At 43.2% G+C, this 21,103-nt stretch overlaps 1 protein-coding gene across 2 annotated transcripts in view; it reads right to left on the bottom strand.

Moving 5' to 3' along the window:
• LOC139277587 (proto-oncogene tyrosine-protein kinase Src) overlaps positions 1-21,103 on the bottom strand; it is a 178,249-nt gene that overhangs the window by 37,862 nt on the left and 119,284 nt on the right. For both annotated transcript variants that reach the window (XM_070896262.1, XM_070896263.1), the window contains 2 exons: positions 9,528-9,626; positions 914-1,017 (listed from right to left, as the gene is read on the bottom strand). In XM_070896262.1, coding sequence (XP_070752363.1) covers positions 914-1,017; positions 9,528-9,626 — 203 coding nt within the window. The remainder of the gene's footprint in view (positions 1-913; positions 1,018-9,527; positions 9,627-21,103) is intronic.

Below are 21,103 nucleotides of genomic sequence, written 5' to 3'. Positions count from 1 at the left end.
TTCCCCCTAAACTTCACTGGCCGCCATTTCATCCCAGTTTAGTTTCCAGTTTCACATGTTGTCGAGCACTGCTAATTCTTCTTCAGCGAGTCTGAGCAGGTTTGTCGACATCAGTTTGTTGCGGAAAAATGTTGTCAAAACACTGATGTTACAGGAACGAGAACATGACAATCTCATTCATTTACTTAGGTATTGAAAGTAGCACAAATATCACCTCAGGACTGTGCTGTTTACTTTGTCCTATTTAGAACTGATTTGTTGCTAAGGTGACCAGCTAGCTGTTTGGTCACACGCTCAGCCAATGTTTCTGAAATCACCGCTGGTCACTGGCCTAGGCGGTATTAACTGGCAACCCAGTTGTCATTTTATTTTAAATATTGCATGCTGAAATCTCCAACCTGCGTAATTAAATAAAGGTCACTGTTTGGCCAGCAAGTTGTGAGTTGCGAAATCCTTCTGGGCCAGTGGAAAAACAGGGCAAAAAACCCAAAACATAGTTGCTGCTCTTCTTTCAATTTCCCCAAGCAATTACACTGTTCACAGGCCAAGAAGACCTGCTCCAAGACCTCTTCAGTAACTCGCTCGCAAGGAGATGCCCGCGAACGCCCCCTGAGCAAATTTCCTTCCAATTTCTCAGCCTCTGTGATGAATGGATTTCGACTGATTTCAGCTCAGCCCCCTGGAGGTATTGTTGGGACAGGAGACCCGACAAGTGGAAAATTGCAGTTTTAAGCCTACTACCATGGCACATTAATACACTGACATGCTGCATCACTAAGGCCGATATGTATCATGTCATATCAAAAAATAAAATCAATTTTAAGTCTGAGCAAACAGGGTCCACAGTCCAGGAAACCAGTTTAATCTATTTATAAAAAGGCTTTTAATTCATTTAATTTGCGTTCATAATTACCTTTTGTGGTCTCACTCTCCCTGACCAAAAAGGTACCTCTAGGATTTTCAGGACTTAGTAGCATTCGCTCCGATTCTCTTCGAGTAATCTTCCCAAAGTACCACCTGAAAGAATAACAGTCGAAGGGGAAACGTTAAAAATGGCCATCATTCTGAGTACTTAAGTGTAAACGCAAATTATCCAAGCGTTTCCTGAGAATGACCCACACTTCAGAACCAAAACCATGTCCATTACCTGAAAAAAGGTTAAAACCAGATATAGTTCAAAGACGGTACAAATGGTTACAGTAACGGTAACTAACCTGGTCCTCTCTACTCCATTTTGCTGCAAATTCAAACATTATCACACAGAATGATGATTGGAAACCATTCAAAGCAAACGGGATAAGGTGATTGGCAACTTTGGGGATAAACTGTACTCATCGGCCTCATTGAGAATTTTGTGCACTTTGCACGTTCTTGTTTCTGACACTGCATTAAAGATTTAATAATTAATTTCAACATTTTTTTTTTAAAGTATCAAGACTTGGCTTTTCATTTTAAAGTCAACAAGGTAATGGACTGAAGATTGTACAGAAAAGAGCACATTCCCAATGAAAATTTATTAAACTTGCTTTAGCTCTCAAAATCTTTGCTTCAGAAAACATTTCTCTTGCATATCAAAGATCTAACTTTTTTGTCAGAATGGTTCAAACAAGCAGCCTTATTAACATACAATAATAAAATATTAAGGAGTTAACACTGTCTATAATTTTAGCAAAAGAAAATCAGCAACAGTACAAAACATTAAATCCCATTTTATACATAGATCAATTTTCTGTTAACATTGTTAATGGAGGAATTTCACCCCCAGAGTTGTTCCCCAGGCAGTCTTTGAAATAGAAGCCAACCAACCCTTTGAGTGATTGTGTAGAAGGAACAGGATAGGTTGGCCAAATGGACTTCTTTCATGATTTTTTTAATGATTTTCAGGGACCATATGCCTTTTTGATGCGTGTGATTTTGTGCCACATTGGGGTTGCTTTCAGTCTCTAGGTAACTGGGGAGCTTCAGAAATTTAAGAATAGTTGTTATTATCAACCTGCAAGTCCCACTCCAGGACTTGACCATATAATCTGAGCTGACACCCGAGTGCAGTACTGAAGGAGTGCTGTATTGTCGGAGATGCCGACTTTCAGACGAGACATTAAACTATTGTCCTGCACATTAAATGTGGGTCTAATTGCAATATTTGAAGAAGGGCAGTGGAATTCTCCTTGGGTCCTGGCCAACATATCCCTTAACCCACACCACCAACTGGTCATTTATCTCACGGCATTGATGGGATTTCGCAATACTCGAATTAGCTGCCATTTTTATTTACATAGCAAAAGTTTTTACAAGTCCAAAATAATTCATTGACTGTGAAGCACTTTCAGATCGCCCTCAGGATGTGAAAGCAAAGAGACAAGTCTACGTTTGTACCTTCGATCAAAAAAATCATTTTTAAATTGTTTTCAAAATATCAGTTTATTCTCTTGAGGGCTGGTCAGCTTCTTTAAAAGAACAGCTGTTCCACTCTACCTCTAACTCAGCGATATCGCCACTCTCCAAGTCAGCTGCAGTGGCTGACCCAGCTGTGAGTACATTTTGCATGACAAGATCCCACACTCGCCTTGCGAATGGGATCTGCGTGTAGCAGAGTGGTACTGCCTCTTATTTTAAAAGCTGGTAACGCTGCAATATTAGCAAGGCAACAGCAAACCTGGAAGCTACAGCCCCTGCATCCAAGTCCTTGCGCCTTCTATAGTCTGCGCAACTTTGATGAGGTAAAGTGTGCTCTGATTAAATAAGGACGAACGCAATATTTAACAATGGATTTTGAGCAGCCTATGACAATCATAGGCAGTGGTTGTGTTTTCCATAAATAATAGGCCCAGCTAATTAGCTTTACCAATACATTTTTCAGGTGGCTCCACAATTTGGCCAACAATGCTAGTTAATGCATACTGCTCCTTTACCTTGGTAACCCATTTAAATTCTTCCTTTAAATTACAGATTGAACTGAACATTCCCATGTCGCTCATATATGTGTCCAAATGACCAACCATAATACTACACACAGACCCCAACTCCATCAATAATGCACATTTCCCTAGATAGCAGCTTCAATAATTCACGAGGTTGCTTGCTTCCGTGCATACATTTGGAGATACCTCGGAGCATTAATTTTCCTGTCTGCAAGTCACAGTAAGATGGTTCTCCGATAAGAACGCTTTCACCAGCATCTGAGTAATCTTTCTTCCCTTTCCGACACCTCCATTCTGAGCGCTAGCACAGCAGATTCCCTTATTGCACCCACCGCTGTGCTAACCCCAAGGCTGCCAACAGTGCAGGCACCAACAACCTGCTGTGTTGAAATGACTGCAGAGATTTTTCCTTCAGAGCTGCAGCTCACTGAGCTGTGTATTTAACCTCTGAAGTACCAAAAGTTCTCCTCCAGCTTTTCAAATACGTTTTTTTACAAAAGTCCCTCTATTTTTTAATTGAGTCTCCATGTTCTCAAAAATACGTATCCCCTATTCCTCCCCAGCCCTCCATATTTCCCCCACCTGAAGATGCTTGGATGTAGTTTCAAGGTCACCAACAGCTCGTTGAAGCCTTACTTAAGTCAAAATGATTTATATTTAAGCTGAGCCCAAGACGCGAGTGGCAGCTGTCTTATTCAAGAATGTCCAAAGCTTTTGTCTTCAGGGGCTGCATTGGCTTATTGCCTCTGGGGCCAGTAAGGTTTAAATTCTAGCTCGCATTCATTATCATATACCTCCAGTTGCCAATACTAACAGATCTCGGTGTTCTGATTTAGGATTTCTTCACTAAAGAGGTAAACAGTGCCTTTGCAAACCTCCAGCCCCAACAACAACTTGTATTTATGTAGCACACTGATCGTAGTAAAACATCCCAAGGTGCTATAAAACATTTGACACCGAGCCACATAAGGAGATATTACCGAAAGCTGACCAAAAGTTTGGTTAAAGAGGTAGGTTTTAAGGAGCACCTTAAAGGAGGAAAAAAAGGTAGAGAGGTTTAGGGAGGGAATTCCAGAGCTTAGGGCCTAGGCAGCTGAAGGCACGGCCACCAATGATGGAGTGATTCAAATCGGGGATGCACAAGAACTTAGAATTAGAGGAGCACAGATATCTCGGAAGGTGTGGGGTTGGAGGAAATTACAGAGAAATGGGGGCGGGGGGGAGCACAGGAGTGATGGGTGAACGGGACTTGATGCGAGTTAGGACACGGGCTGCCGAGTTTTGGATGCCCTCAAGTTTACGGAGCATAGAACGTGGGTGGCCAGGAGTGCATTGGAATAGTCAAGTCTAGAAGTAACAATTGCATGGTTGAGGGTTTCAGCAGCAGATGAGCTGAGGCGGGGCAGAGTCCGGCAATATTCCAGAGGTGGAAATTAGCGATCTTAGTGATGGCGCAGATAGTTGTTCGTAATTCAACTTAGGGTCAAATATGACACCAAGGTTGTGAACAATCTAGTTCAGCCTCACACAGATGCCAGGGAGAGGGATAAAGCCGGGGGCTAAGGAACGGTTCGTAGCTAGGACCGAAGACAATGGCTTCGGCCTTCCCACTATTTATTTGGAGGAAATTTCTGCTCATCCAGTACTGGATGTTGGACAAGCAGTCTGACAATTTAGAGATGGTGGAGGGGTGGAGAGAGATGGTGATAAGGTAGAGCTGGGTGTCGTCAGCGTACATGTGGAAACGGAAGATATCGGTGCGGGGCAGCATGTAGATGAGAAATAGGAGGGGCCAAAGTATAGATCCTTGGGGTCACCAGAGGTAATGGTGCAGGAGCGGGAAGAGAAGCCATTTCAGGTGATTCTCTGGATATGATTAGGTAGATAAGAATGGAGCCAGGAGAGTGCAGTCCCACCCAGCTGGACGACGGTGGAGAGGCGTTGGAGTAGGATGGTACGGTCAGCCATGTCAAAGGCTGCAGACAGGTCGCGAAGAATGAGGAGGGATAGTTTACCTTTGTCACAGTCACATACAATGTCATATGTGACTTTGATAAGAACTGTTTCAGTACTACGGCAGAGCAGAAACCTGATCGGAGGGATTCAAACATGGAGTTCCAGGGAAGGTGGGCATGAATATGGGAGGCGACAACATATTTAAGGACTTTGGAGAGAAACGAGAGGTTGGAGATAGGGTGGTGGTTTGCAAAGACAGTGGCTTTAAGAGTTGTTTTTTTGAGGAGAGGGATGATGATGGAAGATTTGAAGGCGAGAGGGACAGGACTTGAGGAGAGAACACCATTAACAATATCAGCTAACACAAGGGCCAGGAAGGGAGGTTTGGTGGTCAGCTGCTAAGTGGGAATAGGGTCGAGGGAGCAGGAAGTGGGTCTCATGGACACGATAAGCTCGAAGAGGGCATAAGGGGAGATAGGAGAGAAACTGGAGAAAGATGAGAGTTCAGGGTTATGGCAGGGCGGGGGGGGGGGGGGGAACCATAGGGGAAGTTTGGCCCGGTGGGCTAGGTGAAGGAAGGGAACTAGCAGAAGCAGCTGATCAGACAGTCTCAATCTTACAATTTTTTTGTTAAAGAGAGCAAATCAGAAAATCGGATTAAATATTCTTGTCTTCAAGGGCCACAGTTTTGGACATCTTTATGTTCTAGTTAACCATGGGGAAAGTATCACAACTGAAGTCAATCTCATCCTCACCTCAATTTCACAAATGCACACCTTGCAGAAATGGTTACAAAATATTGACCAGGAGCATGAACCTGGCCTGATTCTTCTTTATAGCCCGTGGTACTGCCCCAATAGCCGACATCAGCTATACCAGCATAAGAACATAAGAAATAGGAGCAGGAGTAGGCCATACGGCCCCTCGAGCCTGCTCCGTCATTCAATAAGATCATGGCTGATCTGATCATGGACTCAGCTCCACTCCCCTACCTCTTATCCACTTATCGTTTAAAAAATTGTCTATTTCTGTCTTAAATTTATTCAATGTCCCAGCTTCCACAGCTCTCTGAGGCAGCGAATTCCACAGATTTACAACCCTCTGAGAGAAGAAATTTCTCCTCATCTCTGTTTTAAATGGGCGGCCCCTTATTCTAAGATCATACCCTCTAGTTCTAGTCTCCCCCATCAGTGGAAACATCCTCTCTGCATCCACCTTGTCAAGCCCCCTCATAATCTTATACGTTTCGATAAGATCACCTCTCATTCTTCTGAACTCCAATGAGTAGAGGCCCAACCTACTCAACCTTTCCTCATAAGTCAACCCCTTCATCCCCGGAATCAACCTAGTGTACCTTCTCTGAACTGCCTCCTTTTGTAAATATGGAAACGAAAACTGCACGCAGTATTCCAGGTGTGGCCTCACCAATACCTTATATAGCTGGAGCAAGACTTCCCTGCTTTTATACTCCATCCCCTTTGAGTCCAAGATACCATTGGCCTTCTTGATCATTTTCTGTACCTGCATACTATCCTTTTGTTTTTCATGCACGAGTACCCCCAGGTCCCGCTGTACTGTGGCACTTTGCAATCTTTCTCCATTTAAATAATAACTTGCTCTTTGATTTTGTTCTGCCAAAGTGCATGACCTCACACAGACCAACATTATACTCCATCTGCCAAATTTGTGCCCACTCACCTAGCCTGTCTATGTCCTTTCGCAGATTTTTTGTGTCCTCCTCACACATTGCTTTTCCTCCAATCTTTGTATCGTCAGCAAACTTGGCTACGTTACACTCAGTCCCCTCTTCCAAGTCGTTAATATAGATTGTAAATAGTTGGGGTCTCAGCACCCCACTAGTTACTGGTTGCCAATCAGAGAATGAACCATTTATCCCAACTCTCTGGTCGCTGTAAGTTATCCAATCCTCTATCCATGCTAATATATTACCCCCAACCCCGTGAATTTTATTTTGTGCAGTAACCTTCTTTGTGACACCTTGTCAAATGCCTTCTGGAAGTCCAAATACACCACATCCACTGGTTCCCCTTTATCCACCCTGTTCGTTACATCCTCAAAGAACACCAGCAAGTTTGTCAAACATAACTTCCCCTTCATAAATCCATGCTGACTCTGCCTGACCGAATTTTGCTTTTCCAAATGTCCTGCTACTGCTTCTTTAATAATGTACTCCAACATTTTCCCAACCACAGATGTTAGGCTAACTGGTCTATAGTTTCCTGATTTTTGTCTGCCTCTTTTTTAAAATAGGGGCATTACTTTTGCAGTTTTCCAATCTGCTGGGACCTCCCCAGAATCCAGGGAATTTTGGTAAATTACAACTATCCACTATCCCTGCCGCTACTTCTCTTAAGACCCCAGGGACAGAGGATTGAAACTGCTGTGTTATCGCTCAGTTCCACACTGGTCAAAGCCATTATAAACTGAGCCAGCCCTCTAGTGTGCATTGCTTCATATCAGGAAAAGCAGTTTCTGTGCGTTTTCAACGTTGCCACTAGGTTTTTATAGGATATTGAATAACAGTACATTGGGCTCAATTTTGGTCAGGACTTGCTCCATTTCTTTTGGAGTAACTGGATTTTCTGTCGTAACTTAAAAATCCCCATTTTGCACATTCAATTTGACCCAGTGTAAGTGAGTTTGTTATGATTTTTTTAGTTCTGTTTTTTTTTTCTCAAAAGTGGGTGTTACCAGCCACCTATGGCAGTTCGGCTCATTTAGGCAACTTTGGCTAGCTAATAGTTACTCCAAATCTACTTAGACCAGCTTATGTGGCCACTTGAGAAAACCCTTGCGGAGAGTTAAGAAATCAGCGCAGGTAAGTACATCGGAGGCAATTCGGCCTGGGATAGAGGTGGGAGGCCAGCAGAACTGATAGAAATCATCCAGGCAGGAGCACTATCAGTTCTCCTGCTCACCTGACCCTAGCCCTAGCTGAGTGAGTTTCAAAAGACTAAAATTTAATTTGGTCACTAATAAATAAACTTAATGACTAAAGAATGTGAATAGGATCAAACAGCTTTCCAGGACATCATATGACAAACTTCGCAAAGTTAGTTTACTGTACAACAGAAACATTCATGGAAGCTTAAACTACAAAAAAATATGAAATAACAGATAGTTGAATTAAATTGCCCTAATCTCACAACAAATTTATACAACTATTTGTTTGCAATGATTACACTGGATCGATCGCACCGGGAGGCCACTTGGCCAGGGCTAGGGGCGGGTGGGCAGGAGATCTGACAGAAATCATCCAGGCAGGAGCCCTATCAGTTCCCCTGCCCAGCTGTTCCGAGCCCTGGCCGAGTGGCCTCCCGGTGCGATTTCTAGATGATTAAAGCTTCAAATCAACTACCCGTACTCACGACAACATTTGGCCGGTATCGGGTCTCACACACAGCAGCTGCAGCAAGACATGGAGAGGCTGGAGGCGAGGAGCTACTGCGCATGCGCGGACACTCCACTGTGCATGTGCAGACGTCCCGGCACTGTTTTCGGCGCAGGATGCTGGCTACACCCCCAACTCGACTGGCCACGCTGCGCGACCACAAGGAGGAGGCCGGACAGTGGCCAAAGTGGGGAGGAATCTTTTCGGCGCACTTCTGAACGGAGAAAAATGGCACATCGCCGATAAGAGCGCCGTAAAAAGGGGTGGGCCAAAATTGAACCCATTATCACTACACTATAGACAAATCATACTTTAGGCAATAGATTTTAATGTTATGATATATTAAATCTGCAGAATATATACATGCCCATTTATATTGGGGCCATTTGATTTGGATTCTGTGAATCTGCCATTGAGTCAGCATTTATGCTGCTTTTAAATCTAATGCTTTATTGCACCAGCAGAACCATTGACCTGGGTTTGTTTCTGGGTTTGCCAACCTGCCACTGGGATAAAAGAACCAGATGCAGTACCAGAAATGCTGGAAGCTGGCTGAAGAATGCCAGTCACCTGCAATGGGAATGTAGACAACAGGGGAGGATATGAATTGGATCAGCTGTGATGGCCTCTCTCCCTTGCCCCTTCCAGTTAAATAGCCAGCTAGATGACTTGGATGCAGTACTAAACCAGTGACCGTCACCTGTGCCCCAGTTTGAGCTAGTGCTTGCAGGGGAGTAGGAACAAAGATTGGACAAAAAAAATGGTATGCTCCAGTACAGCACCTTTGTAGTTATCTTGTTAAAATAAAGTCAGCATTCTTTGTTTATAAGTAAACCAAGAGATGTTTAAAACTAGAATCTGTGCAGAAGTAGTTCTGTTTGTCGGAGAATGCAATCGATTTAAAGGACAACATTATAGGGAATGCAGATTTCACGCTGGAGACGTGTCTCAGCAGTCCTGGCAGAATTGATGGGCAGAGACAGACATCCATTGTATAACTAGCCCAGAATTCAGACAAACAGAAGAGCCTACTCTGTGCCAAGCTTCAAGACAGCAGCTGGAGAAGTGGGAGGGACTGCTCACTGCATCATCACATTGTATTATCAGAACATAAAAGAACCAGGATCTGTCTGTAAAAGATTAACACAAGGTATCACAAGCATTCTTCTTTGCAAAAGAATGTTGCTTTGAACTACATTAAAAAAAACAGTTTATCATTTCGAAAGCAAATTATTTACTCTTCAGCCTGAATGGAGTCAGAAGGTGCAACATAATTGCTGGGGATATATCCAGTGTTTCCTGTAGTGAGTGAACGGGCTAGCCACCAATCTCCTTCCCTGCAAGATATAAAAAGAGACAAAAAAAAAGCATTACATTGCATTTCTGTTCAAATTTCAAGTAAATGTTAACATGAGAATAGCCAATCATCCAGCCCCACTATCAGACTCAGATCAGCACTGCAGGCTTTTAATAAGCCATTATGAAGAAAGTGTTGAAATTCAGAAAATGCTGGAATTATTTCCAGTCGGAACCAATGGGAAGAAAGTGTTTTCTCTCCACTCTCCTTAAAACACGCATAAAGAAAACAGTTTTTTTTTTACCTCTTTTTCCAATCAGGGGAAAAGACTAACAAGATCATTAAAAAAAAATCATAATTTGCTGAACCTGCTTACATATCTTTGCATTGAATGCAATATATAGTCCACTTGACTCTGACTGGATTAAATGTGCTTTGATTCAATACAATCAACTAACTAAAACATCAATCTCCATCAGACTGTAGACGCACTAAGTATTCAAGTGGCACTGGTCATATTTTGCAACAAGCAAAAATTTGCCAGATTGGCAGTAAGCCGATGCCATCAGTGTTTCTTTCTGGCGGATGTTTCTGTGAAATTTGTTGTTGGAGAGTGCCGCATTTTCTGTGGCGCAGGCATCAGCAGAAAAATAACAGGAAAGAGAAGTGCTCAGAGCACCACCAAGGATACTTGCGCTTTTTGAACTGTTTTACAATCAGTATTAGTAGGTTAGCAAGACCAGACTGCATGGACTTAAAGGGCCACTCCCTTCACGGTGTTATTTTCCCTTTGGGAAGAGAGAAAAGCCAAAAGAGGCCATTCACCATGACATCATCATATCCCACACAAGCAACACGGGGGCATGTTTCGATGAAATTTGTGTCTTGGTAATGTGCAGTTATGAAAAAAAAGGGGAACGATTTGCCTATAACTGTTTCACGAAGATTCTGCCGCTTTAAATCTTCAAGCTTTCTCTTTTGATGCACAGAAACCAGAACAAAAAATAATTCCCTTTAATAACTTGGTTAAACCTTTATTTATGTATTCTGACAAAGCCACGTAAATACACTTTTATATCAACCAGTTAACTGCTCAAATGTTGCAGCTTATTTTGGTTCAGAAAAGAAATTAGTTTTCTAGTTGCTCGTAACTGTGCTTTGAATGCTGGTCTGTCCTGGCCTTGGGTCAGTCTGTACAGCTGCTCACGGCCTTAACTCCCTCCTCAGCACCTATCAAATCAGTGTGCTACACATCGCAGGACATTTCCCACATTCAATGATCAACTTGTCAGATGTGACTGGAGATATTGGATTTCTTCCGAATGCCAGTGAATAAATGTCTGTTACGGCTGCCCTAATACGTTTCCTTTGTAATCTAAAGACACGTGTGATTCAATGTGGCTATGAGAGAAGCCAGTTGCAGTATGTGGGTACGCATAATTTATCCGCTAGGTTATTTATCGACGATTTCTTGCTCCGCCCCAATAAGGAGAAACAAAAGTGGTATAATATCATTCCTGAACAACAGCAGCTGTGTGTGTTCAGGCTCTGGTATCTGCATTATAACACACGTAGTAGACATTTTTAATGCAATGGGAATAATCTACACCTAACATCTGAGTAGCTTTATTATTGTAATACTGGAGTCTGCTTCCGTGTCTCAGTGTGCATGCTAAAAGCTCATAGATCCAGTTATCCCAGGGAGACATAGTTGGAGTTTGACTGGAGAAGGATCCCATTCCGGATTCTGTCACTAATAAGAGAATGGCTCACACTGTGATGCGACTGTGACAATTTGGAAAATGAAACATGCAGAAAGATGCTCGAGCTTCTGTCATGGCAAGTCATTCTAGCCCGAAGGTCCCTGTGCTTTCTCACTTTCGCCCAGCAATGCTTGATCCCATCTCCTGTGCAACATGTGGAAAAGGGATTTCATAGAATTATAAGAACATAAGAAATAGGAGCAGGAGTAGGCTATTTGGCCCCTCGAGCCTGCTCCGTCATTCAAGAAGATTATGGCTGATCTGATCATGGACTCAGCTAGACTTCCCTGCCCACTCCCCATAACCTGGGCCAGAGAATTCCACAGATTTACAACCCTCTCAGAGAAGAAATTTCTCCTCATCTCAGTTTTAAATGGGCGGCTCCTTATTTTGAGACTATGCCCCCTACTTCTAGCTTCCCCCATGAGTGGAAACATCCTCTCTGCATTTACCTTGTTGAGCCCCCTCATTATATTATATGTCTCAATAAGATCACCTCTCATTCTTCTGAACTCTAATGAATACAGGCCCAACCTGCTCAACCTTTCTTCATAAGTCAACCCCTTCACCTCAGGAATCAACTGAGTGAACCTTCTCTGAACTGCCTCCAATGCAAGTCTATCCTTCCTTAAATAGACACCAAAACTGTATACAATACTCCAGATGTGGCCTCACCAATACCCTGTACAGTTGTAGCAGGACATCTCTGCTTTTATACTCTATCCCCCTTACAATAAAAGCCAACATTCCATTTGCCTTCCTGATTACTTGCTGTACCTGCATACTAACTTTTTGTGATTCATGCACAAGGATCTCCAGATCCCTCTGTACTGCAGTACGTTGCAATTTTTCTCCTTTAAAATAATAATTTGCTTTTTTATTTTTTCTGTCAAAGTGTATAACCTCACACTTTCCAATATTATACTCCATCTACCAAAACTTTTCCCACTCATTTAGCCTGTCTATATCCCTTTGCAACTTTTTTGTCTCCTCCTCACAACTTGCTTTCCCACCCATTTTTGTATCATCAGCAAACTTGGCTACATTACACTCAGTCCCTTCATCCAAATCATTAATATACATTGTAAATAGTTGAGGCCCCAGCACCGATCCCTGTGGCACCCCACTACTTACTGTTTGCCAACCAGAAAATGATTAATTTATCCCGACTCTCTGTTTTCTGTTAGTTAGCCAATCCTCTATCCATGCTAATATATTATCCCCAACCCCGTGAACTTTCATCTTGTACCAAGTTTGCTGATGATACAAAGATGGGAGGAAAAGCAATGTGTGAGGAGGACACAAAAAATCTGCAAAAGGACATAGACAGGCTCAGTGAGTGGGCAAAAATTTGGCAGATGGAGTATCATGTTGGAAAGTGTGAGGTCATGCACTTTGGCAGAAAAAAATCAAACAGCAAGTTATTATTTAAATAGAGAAAGTTTGCAAAGTGCTGCAGTACAGCAGGACCTGGGAGCACTTGTGCATGAAACACAAAAGGATAGTATGCAGGTACAGCAAATGATTAGGAAGGCCTATGGTTTCTTAGACTTTATTGCAAAGGGGTTGGAAGCAGGGAAGTCTTGCTACAGCTATATAAGGTATTGGTGAGGCCACACCTGAAATACTGCGTGTAGTTTTGCTTTCCATATTTACGAAAGGATATACTTGCTTTAGAGGCAGTTCAGAGAAGGTTCACTAGATTGATTCTGGGGATGAGGGGGTTGACTTATGAGGAAAGGTCGAGTAGATTGGGCCTCTACTCATTGGAATTCAGAAGAATGAGAGGTAATCTTATCGAAACGTATAAGGTTATGAGGGGGCTTGACAAGATGGATGCAGAGAGGATGTTTCCACTGATGGGGAGACTAGAACTAGAGGGCATAATCTTAGAATAAGGGGCCGCCCATTTAAAACAGAGATGAGGAGAAATTTCTTCTCTCAGAGGTTTGTAAATCTGTGGAATTCATTGCCTCAGAGAGCTGTGGAAGCTGGGACATTGAATAAATTTAAGACAGAAATAGACAGTTTCTTAAAAGATAAGGGGATAAGGGGTTATGGGGAGCGGGCAGGGAAGTGGAGCTGAGTCCATGATCAGATCAGCCATGATCTTATTAAATGGCGGAGCAGGCTCGAGGGACCGTATGGCCTACTCCATAACTATTTATCAGATAAATATTCACTTCAAGGAGGAGTGCTGCAAACATCAGATGTATTTAAAAAATAACATATTTAAAAAACCTTGTGGTCTATTAAGTGAAGTGGGATAAATACAGGCAAGTTCTGTTCCTGCCAATCTGGAGATATTTTGGAACTGCATTACTGAGGTCGATCTTTGGTACAGTCTTCGCTTTGGTCGCAACCTGCAATCCGGGCGTAAAGTGGCGTCCTCTTTGAGTTGAGAAGTGCTTTTTATCCCCTCGGGTTTCTGCTCAAACTCATTTGTATATCGCCGAACACAAAATCTGCCATGAACCAGCGCAATCAGGGAGAGTTTTAAAACCGCATCTTTTTTAAAAATTTTGCTTTAAAAATATTCCTTGATATATTTAAGAGTGGTAACTTGGTGGAATTTGATTAATAAAGCTGAAAGTGAGATTATCACAAAGAATAAGTAATTTTAATCACAGCATCAATCCACCACCTCTGAGTAACCCGATTATAAATGACTGAAAATGACTTCAAATTATTAAAAAAAAAACATGTGTTAGTTATACTGGGGTACAGCAGTCAGTTTCTTCGTAAATTAAAAATTACATTCAAAAGCTTTTAAAAGTGCTCCTATTAGTGTCCTTGTGCCCAAAAGGACCCGCTTAATTTTCAGAGCCTGCTCGAAAGCTCACAAACAGGTGCAATTGGTGGTAAGTCGCCATGGCGATGAATGCGATCTGGGGTCATGGCCAGTTTTTGGGGCGGGACCAGCTTCCAGCGCGATTGTTTTAAACAAGCGCAAAAGATCGAGGAAACTCAACTTGCGCTGAATGTGATTTGCGCTTCAAACTCCACAATCCTTTTTGTGGGTTAGGCCGATTTCGGGCGAATTGCACCAAAAAAAAAACCCCCAGCACTACCGAGCGGAAACTCTACACCCACGAATTTAAGGGGTTCCCAAGCTGAATCATACAAAATGCAGGATGTCTATCCCTTTGGTCCTCAAGCACTTCACTCAATAAATAATAAGCCCCTTTTAATGCCGTCAGTTTTTTTTTCCTTTGAAGAAACCAGTCTGGTGAGGGTGAAGCACACACATCAGAACCCTACTTCTTTCTAAGCCTTTTTCTCCAAGACTAAAGCATGATCAGGAATGTTCTCCTGGAAAGAAAAAAGAGTCAAAAGGCCTTCCGCCACCATTTGTAAGAAATATGAAAGCATTTGTGAATTTTCAACACATTCTTCAGGATCGCCTGCATACCCAAGGCGTGAATCTCATCTATTTCAGGCATGCAGCCACATGTTGTCAGCACAGAAAAGTTTCTCGTCCATCGGACCAAAGTGAAACCAGACAGCCGGCTGACTGCTCTGCAGTAATTGTAAATCACAGCCACAGGCTGACTGGGATCCTACTGCACTGACATCATGTGGATCGGAAAATGTTACCAACAGCCAGCTCAAAATCAATCATCTGTGACCTGACTGAGTAGCACCAGGCGTGGAGAGGTTTTGAGAATTTGGAGGCACAATGCATTAAAAAAAAAATAATTGACGAGAGTCTACGTTTTCCCCCTACTTCATGATATTTAAATGCTATAATTCAAATTGTCCGACGTGCTCTGCACAAAATTGTTAACCATTCTGTCTCCTCAGGAAGCTTGCTTTGCTTATAAATGACAGCAAGTCCTCACGGAATGCCACAGCAATAAATGTATGCCTCCAGAACCTACGAGTTCCACTGCGAAATCTGTTAGTTCCCCAGCATAGCTTTTCAAACTGAGGTCCCTGGACCCTAGGGGCTGCACAAGTGTCGGCAAATTCCTGCCCGTTAGCAGTTTTCTGAACTTGTCGAGTTACCAAAACAGTGATTTCTGTCGCTGGACTGCAACGATAGCACCATTTTCTTCTCGATAGCTGAAACCGTCGACTTTGCCGAGGTGGGCAACGAACGGTAGCTAATCGGCTGCCTGTCATACCCGCTTTAATCGGGCAAGGGGGTACAATGAAACGCCGATCCGTTACCCGCTTGTTTCACGACACACACACCCCCCCCACGTCAAACTTGAAAAGATTTGCCCGCTGTTGCATGTTAGAAGTGGGGGTCTCAGGGAGTGTGGCAATATTTGCAGAAGGTCCCTCCCCCTCTCCAGTAAAGTTTGAAAACCGCTGCTCGGCCGTATATAATTAGAAATTCCATAGACAATCATGAAAAAAAGGATAGAGACAATACAGACCTGCCATCCAATCTCCTAAATTTAATCAATGTTGCATGTGGAAAAAGAAAAGGGGGTTAGACTATACCCATGTAACACAGGTCATGCTTTTAAAGATAAGCGGTAGTTACAATTTATCGTTCATTTGAAGCAACGTGCGAACCTTATTGTTCAAGAGTGCGTCTTTTCCCAACAATTCAGGTTTGGAATTCTGTTAACCTAATAAAGATAGTGGATTTATCATTCACTAAGGACAGCCATGAGCAGCAGATAGCTACAGACCTTTTCTCATCACACTGCTTGGGAAATATGAACACAAAGCGGGTAATTCTGACTCGGGGTGATAGAGTAAAACGGGCGATAGTGATTCAATCTCCCGTTTACATCTCTGCCGACTTTCATTTTCACTGACTTCAATTGGGAGAAATGTCGAGCAGGCGGCTGAACCCATATCGCCTGTTTTACACCATTACCCAAAGTCAAAATGATCCACAAGGAGATTTGCTTTAAAAAAAAATCCAAGTTATAATTTTCTTCAGCAAGTACAAGAGTTTACAATGAGCCAATCAGCTCTCTGCCATAAGAAGGGTGGTAGTGGGGTGGGGGACATCTGGTGGCATTTACGGCAGCTTGGAATTTTCCTTTAAGCTTTACTTAAAGGGACAGCATCTCTTTTTATGACTCTTCATGAGACCTCTGATAGAATCTGAAGAGAGGCAATTAGAACAACACCTTACAATTCTACCTTAGAAAAATACTTTAAAAAAATATTATATTAGTGATAATTATATTATATTATATATCTTTATTTATTTACTCTGGTAAACTCCTTCCAGAAAGCCTAATTTCAAAGCTATAATTTAAAATAATATTTAAATTCATCACATTCCAGTTGAATTTGTACTGAACTATTTGAAGAATTCTGAGGATTTAAAATATGAAGATTATAGAAATGTAAGTGCAATCATTTTTCCCTTCCGTATCCAATAACTGCGTGAAAGGGATTTACACTGGGAAGGAGGATGATGGACAGAACTTACACGGAATTCATGTACAATCTGGAAAAATGCTCTCACCAACAGTCTCCTCACTGACAGTCATACTAATTGCCGCATATAATGGGTTATAATAGTTAATTACTGAATTAATTTTATTTTCCTACACAGTCAGATGTTTCCCATTAAAATGACATACTATACTGAATGATAAATCTAAAAAATATCTTTGAAATCATAGATTGATGAATGGCCATAGGGCTGATCCCTCCAATCGAATGGGCTCTTATTCGTAACTGCATTTCGAGATGGAGGAGTTGAATAGAGGCCTTGCGCCTCCCCTAAGAGAGAGTGGAAAATCAAACTGAGTTATCAGTAAGCACCTCCCAGTGGCATAAGCAGGTGCCCAGAAGTAGGTAGCGCACACACACCCTGTTGAGTACTGAAGATGTCTAACTTGCGAAAACAGGCTTGGGACAAAAGGAAAATATGCCTACTCTACCCTGCTTGGTGGCTCACATACACACTTCACGGTTACTAAGATGGGCAGCTGTAGTCAAAATCTCCCTAAGCAACAGAACACTGTTTCTCCTCGGTTAACTCATTGAGTGATGCAAGAAAAAAAAGACTTGCGATTATATAACGCCTTACACAACCACCGGATGACTCAAATCGCTTTATAGCTAATGGAGTGTAGTCACTGTTGTAATGTGAGAAACGCAGCAGCCAATTTATTCACAGCAAGCTCCCACAAACAGCAATGTGACAATGACAAGTTAGCATGTTTTTGTTATGTTGTTTGAGGGATCAATATTGGCCAGGACACTGGGGACAACTCCACTGCTTTTCTTCGAAATAGTGCCTTGGGATCTTTTACATCCACTTGAAATCCAAAAAACGGCAGCTCCAACAATGCAGCACTCCATTGGAGTATCAGTCTAGATTTTGTGTGCTCAAGTTCCTGGAGTGGGATTTGAACCCACAACCTTCTGACTCCTTCGCCCCGACCTCACCGCTCCTTCCATGCAGCATGGGCTAGCCCACACTGCGATATGTGTGTGCACTAGGTCCGTGCAGCAGAGCTGGTCTCCATTCGTCTTAGTTAATCCTTACCACTGGACAAGACCTAGCTCTGTCAAGCCCGTGTGGTGGCTGGTGTGCAACGGCCACCACACGTTAAAAAATCCACGCACAGGCATTTTCCACCCTTCAGGATGTAGTTCGGGATCTGGAATATTAGGGGCCCCGAAATTGGTGGACTTACCGTCCACTGCCGACGAGTTTTCTGGGCGGTCTCCCTGGTTTCTGGGCAGTCTCTCCTCTGAACGAGTTTGGTGGAGGCCTTCCACCGGCAGGTAGAGAAGACCGCTGGGTACCATCCGCTGGCGCGCAATGCCCAGAAGACTCTTCCTGCCCGCCGAGGTGCCAGTTTGGACCGGGCGGTCCTCCGCTGCAGCAGGGGAAAAGACCGCCGTGTGGCAACAGCTCTAACCTCAACGGTAAGTATGAAGTTCTGTAAAAAAAGGTTAATCCACTTCTTTTCTTTATTTCTTTTGCAGGGATTCAGGTGGATGGGGTCCTCTGAAGGATTTATGGTGGTTTTTATTTTATGTTTTGAAACTTTTTTTATTCCATCAGTTCCTCCCTCCCTGGGCTCGACAATCCTCGGCGGTACTTTGCCGAGGATCGCATTTGCCACCGAGAATGGGAGCTACCGCACACTGCCGCCCAGAATCGACGCGTAAGTATCATTTCTGCCACCAGGTGGTATTTCCCAGATTTTTCCATGAAACTTCTGCCCAAGGTACCGTCAGGATCTCAGCAGCCCTTTGGACAGTATTTGGATGGAACTTAGCTTTCATCAAACTTGGTCCTTCATTGAAACACCAGTGAACTCATCCCTTTTTGGCATGAAAGCAAGTCATCCTCGATACGAGGGACCGCCTATGATGATGATGAAGTTCAGACATGTAATTTCCGATCATAATAGCACTTTTTAAAAGGGAATTGGATAAATATTTTTAGAAGGGAAAAGGCAGGGGAGTGGGACCATTGTGTCAGCTTTTTGAGATTCGGTACAGGTGCAATGGGCAGATTGTTATGCTGTAAAATTCTATGCATTGCTCAGTGGGTAAATGTATCACCATTTGTAAAACATTTCTGGCAGTGTCTGACTCGCTCACTTTAAAAGAAAACAGTTCAGGAATGACCCAGGTGCAATCTGTGACCTGTGTCGATTCAGCTAATCTCAGCTCATGTGATGGGACAGCTTCTACAAGTGGCCTCTGCACGAGAAGGAAAATACCACCAGGCTCGATCCCTATTCCTGATCACGATCCGTGAGAGCCCTGCACCAACAAAGTGTTGCTTTCATTCTTGAAGTAGTTTGGAGCTTCTTCCTGTTTTCAGTCCAAAGTATTAGTAAAAGCAGGCAGGCACTCCAATACAGTACCAGTGGAGTGCTGTATTGCCGCGGGTCCTGTCCTTCGGATGGGCTGCTAATAGGGTTCTCAACTCTCTCCGCTTCCAGCGGGAGTCTACCGGAACGGGTGATTGATCTCCCGAGCGCTGTTGCTGGCAACTCAATATAAACGGTTCTTGCTTGAGCGATTCGCAAATGCGCAGTATCTCGGGAAGCGAGGGAGAGAGAGACACAAACTTGACAGGGAGAGAGTGCAACACAAAACTGGAGGAAGAGAGAAACACAAACTGCAAGGGAGGGAGAGCAGCACAAACTGAAGGAAGAGAGAAACACAAACTGTAGTGAGGGAGAGTTCATGTAGTCCCGTGATGTGCGCTGTTATATAATGTATTTTGATTTGGGAGTCAGGCAGCTTTGATGCTTTTCTCTGAGGACCGAGCCTCCCCTGAAGGGACAGAGCCTTCCCGACGCTGGGCTCCAGTGCTGGGGTGTGGGAGTTAGAGAATTGAATTAGGTTTGATTTTGGTTTCATTTTTTTTTCATAACTTGCTGCGTATTGTTAAAAAGTCCTAAAACTGTACGAAATCTTTAGTTAGAAGTTCCTTATAGCGGTGATGTTTTGTTGAATCGGTATTTACTTGGTGTTTCTCATTTGCAATCAGTGGGCAAATGTCACATGATTAAATGCTATCTACGGAGTTAGATATGGCCCTTACGGCTAAGGGGTTCAAGGGGTACGGAGAGAAAGCAGGAAAGGGGTACTGAGGTGAATGATCAGCCATGATCTTATTGAATGGTGGAGCAGGCTCGAAGGACCGAATGGCCTACTCCTGCACCTATTTTCTATGTTTCTATGTGATTAAGCATCATGAGTGGTGTCACGTGATCGAATGCCATGCAATCAAATGTCACATGATCAAATCTCCAGGAATATGTCAAACCAAAGTCGGCAACCCTCGATGCTAATCGTTTTCAGGAGTGTGTGTGGATGTTAAAAGTCCCACGGCACTACTAAAAAAAGCAATGTTTTCCCATTGTCTGGTCAATATTCCTCCCTCAACCAATAACAGTGAAAAAGAGATTCACTACTCATGTCACTGCGGTTCATAGGACCTTCCTGTTTGCAAAATGGCTGCTACATTTACCTACAAAATAGTCACTGGATTTCAGAGTAATTATATACAAACATAAGATATTTTCTCCAACTAAATATTGGGAAGACCAAAGCCATTGTTTTCAGTCCCCGCCACAAATTCCGTTCCCTAGCCACTGACTCCATCCCTCTCCCCAACTTCTGTCTGAGGCTGACCTAGACTGTTCGCAACCTTAGTGTCATATTTGACCCTGAAATGAGCTTTCGACCACACATACGCAACATAACAAAGACCGCCTAGTTCCACCTCTGTAACATCTGCGCCCTTGCCTCAGCTCATCCGCTGCTGAAGCCCTCATCCATGCCTTTGTTACCTCTAGACTTGACTATTCCAACGCACTCCTGGCTGGACTCCCACATTCTACCCTACATAAACTTGAAGTGATCCAAAACTTGGCTGTCCATGTCCTAATTCGCACCAAGACCCACTTACCCATCAAAGCTGTGCTCGCTGACCTACATTGGCTCCTTGTTAAGCAACGCCTTGATTTCAAAATTATCATCCTTGTTTTCAAATCCCTCCATAGCCCCTCCCTATCTCTGTAATCTCCGACAGCCCCACAACCCACACCACCCCCCCATCCCCGAGACACCTGCGCTCCTCTAAGTCTGCCCTCTTGAGCATCCCTGATTATAATCGCTCAACCATTGGTGGCCGTGCCATCTGTTGCCTCGGCCCCAAGCTCTGGAATTCCGTCCCTAAACATCTCCGCCTCTCTACCTCTTTTTTTCTCTTTGAAGACGCTCTTTAAAACTTACCTCTTTGACCAAGCTTTTGGTCATTTGTCCTAATTTCTCTTATATGGCTTGATGTCAAATT

Source organism: Pristiophorus japonicus, chromosome 12 (genome assembly GCF_044704955.1).
Source record: "Pristiophorus japonicus isolate sPriJap1 chromosome 12, sPriJap1.hap1, whole genome shotgun sequence".
Lineage (NCBI taxonomy): Eukaryota > Metazoa > Chordata > Chondrichthyes > Pristiophoridae > Pristiophorus > Pristiophorus japonicus.
This window is presented reverse-complemented; position numbering and strand designations above follow the sequence as displayed.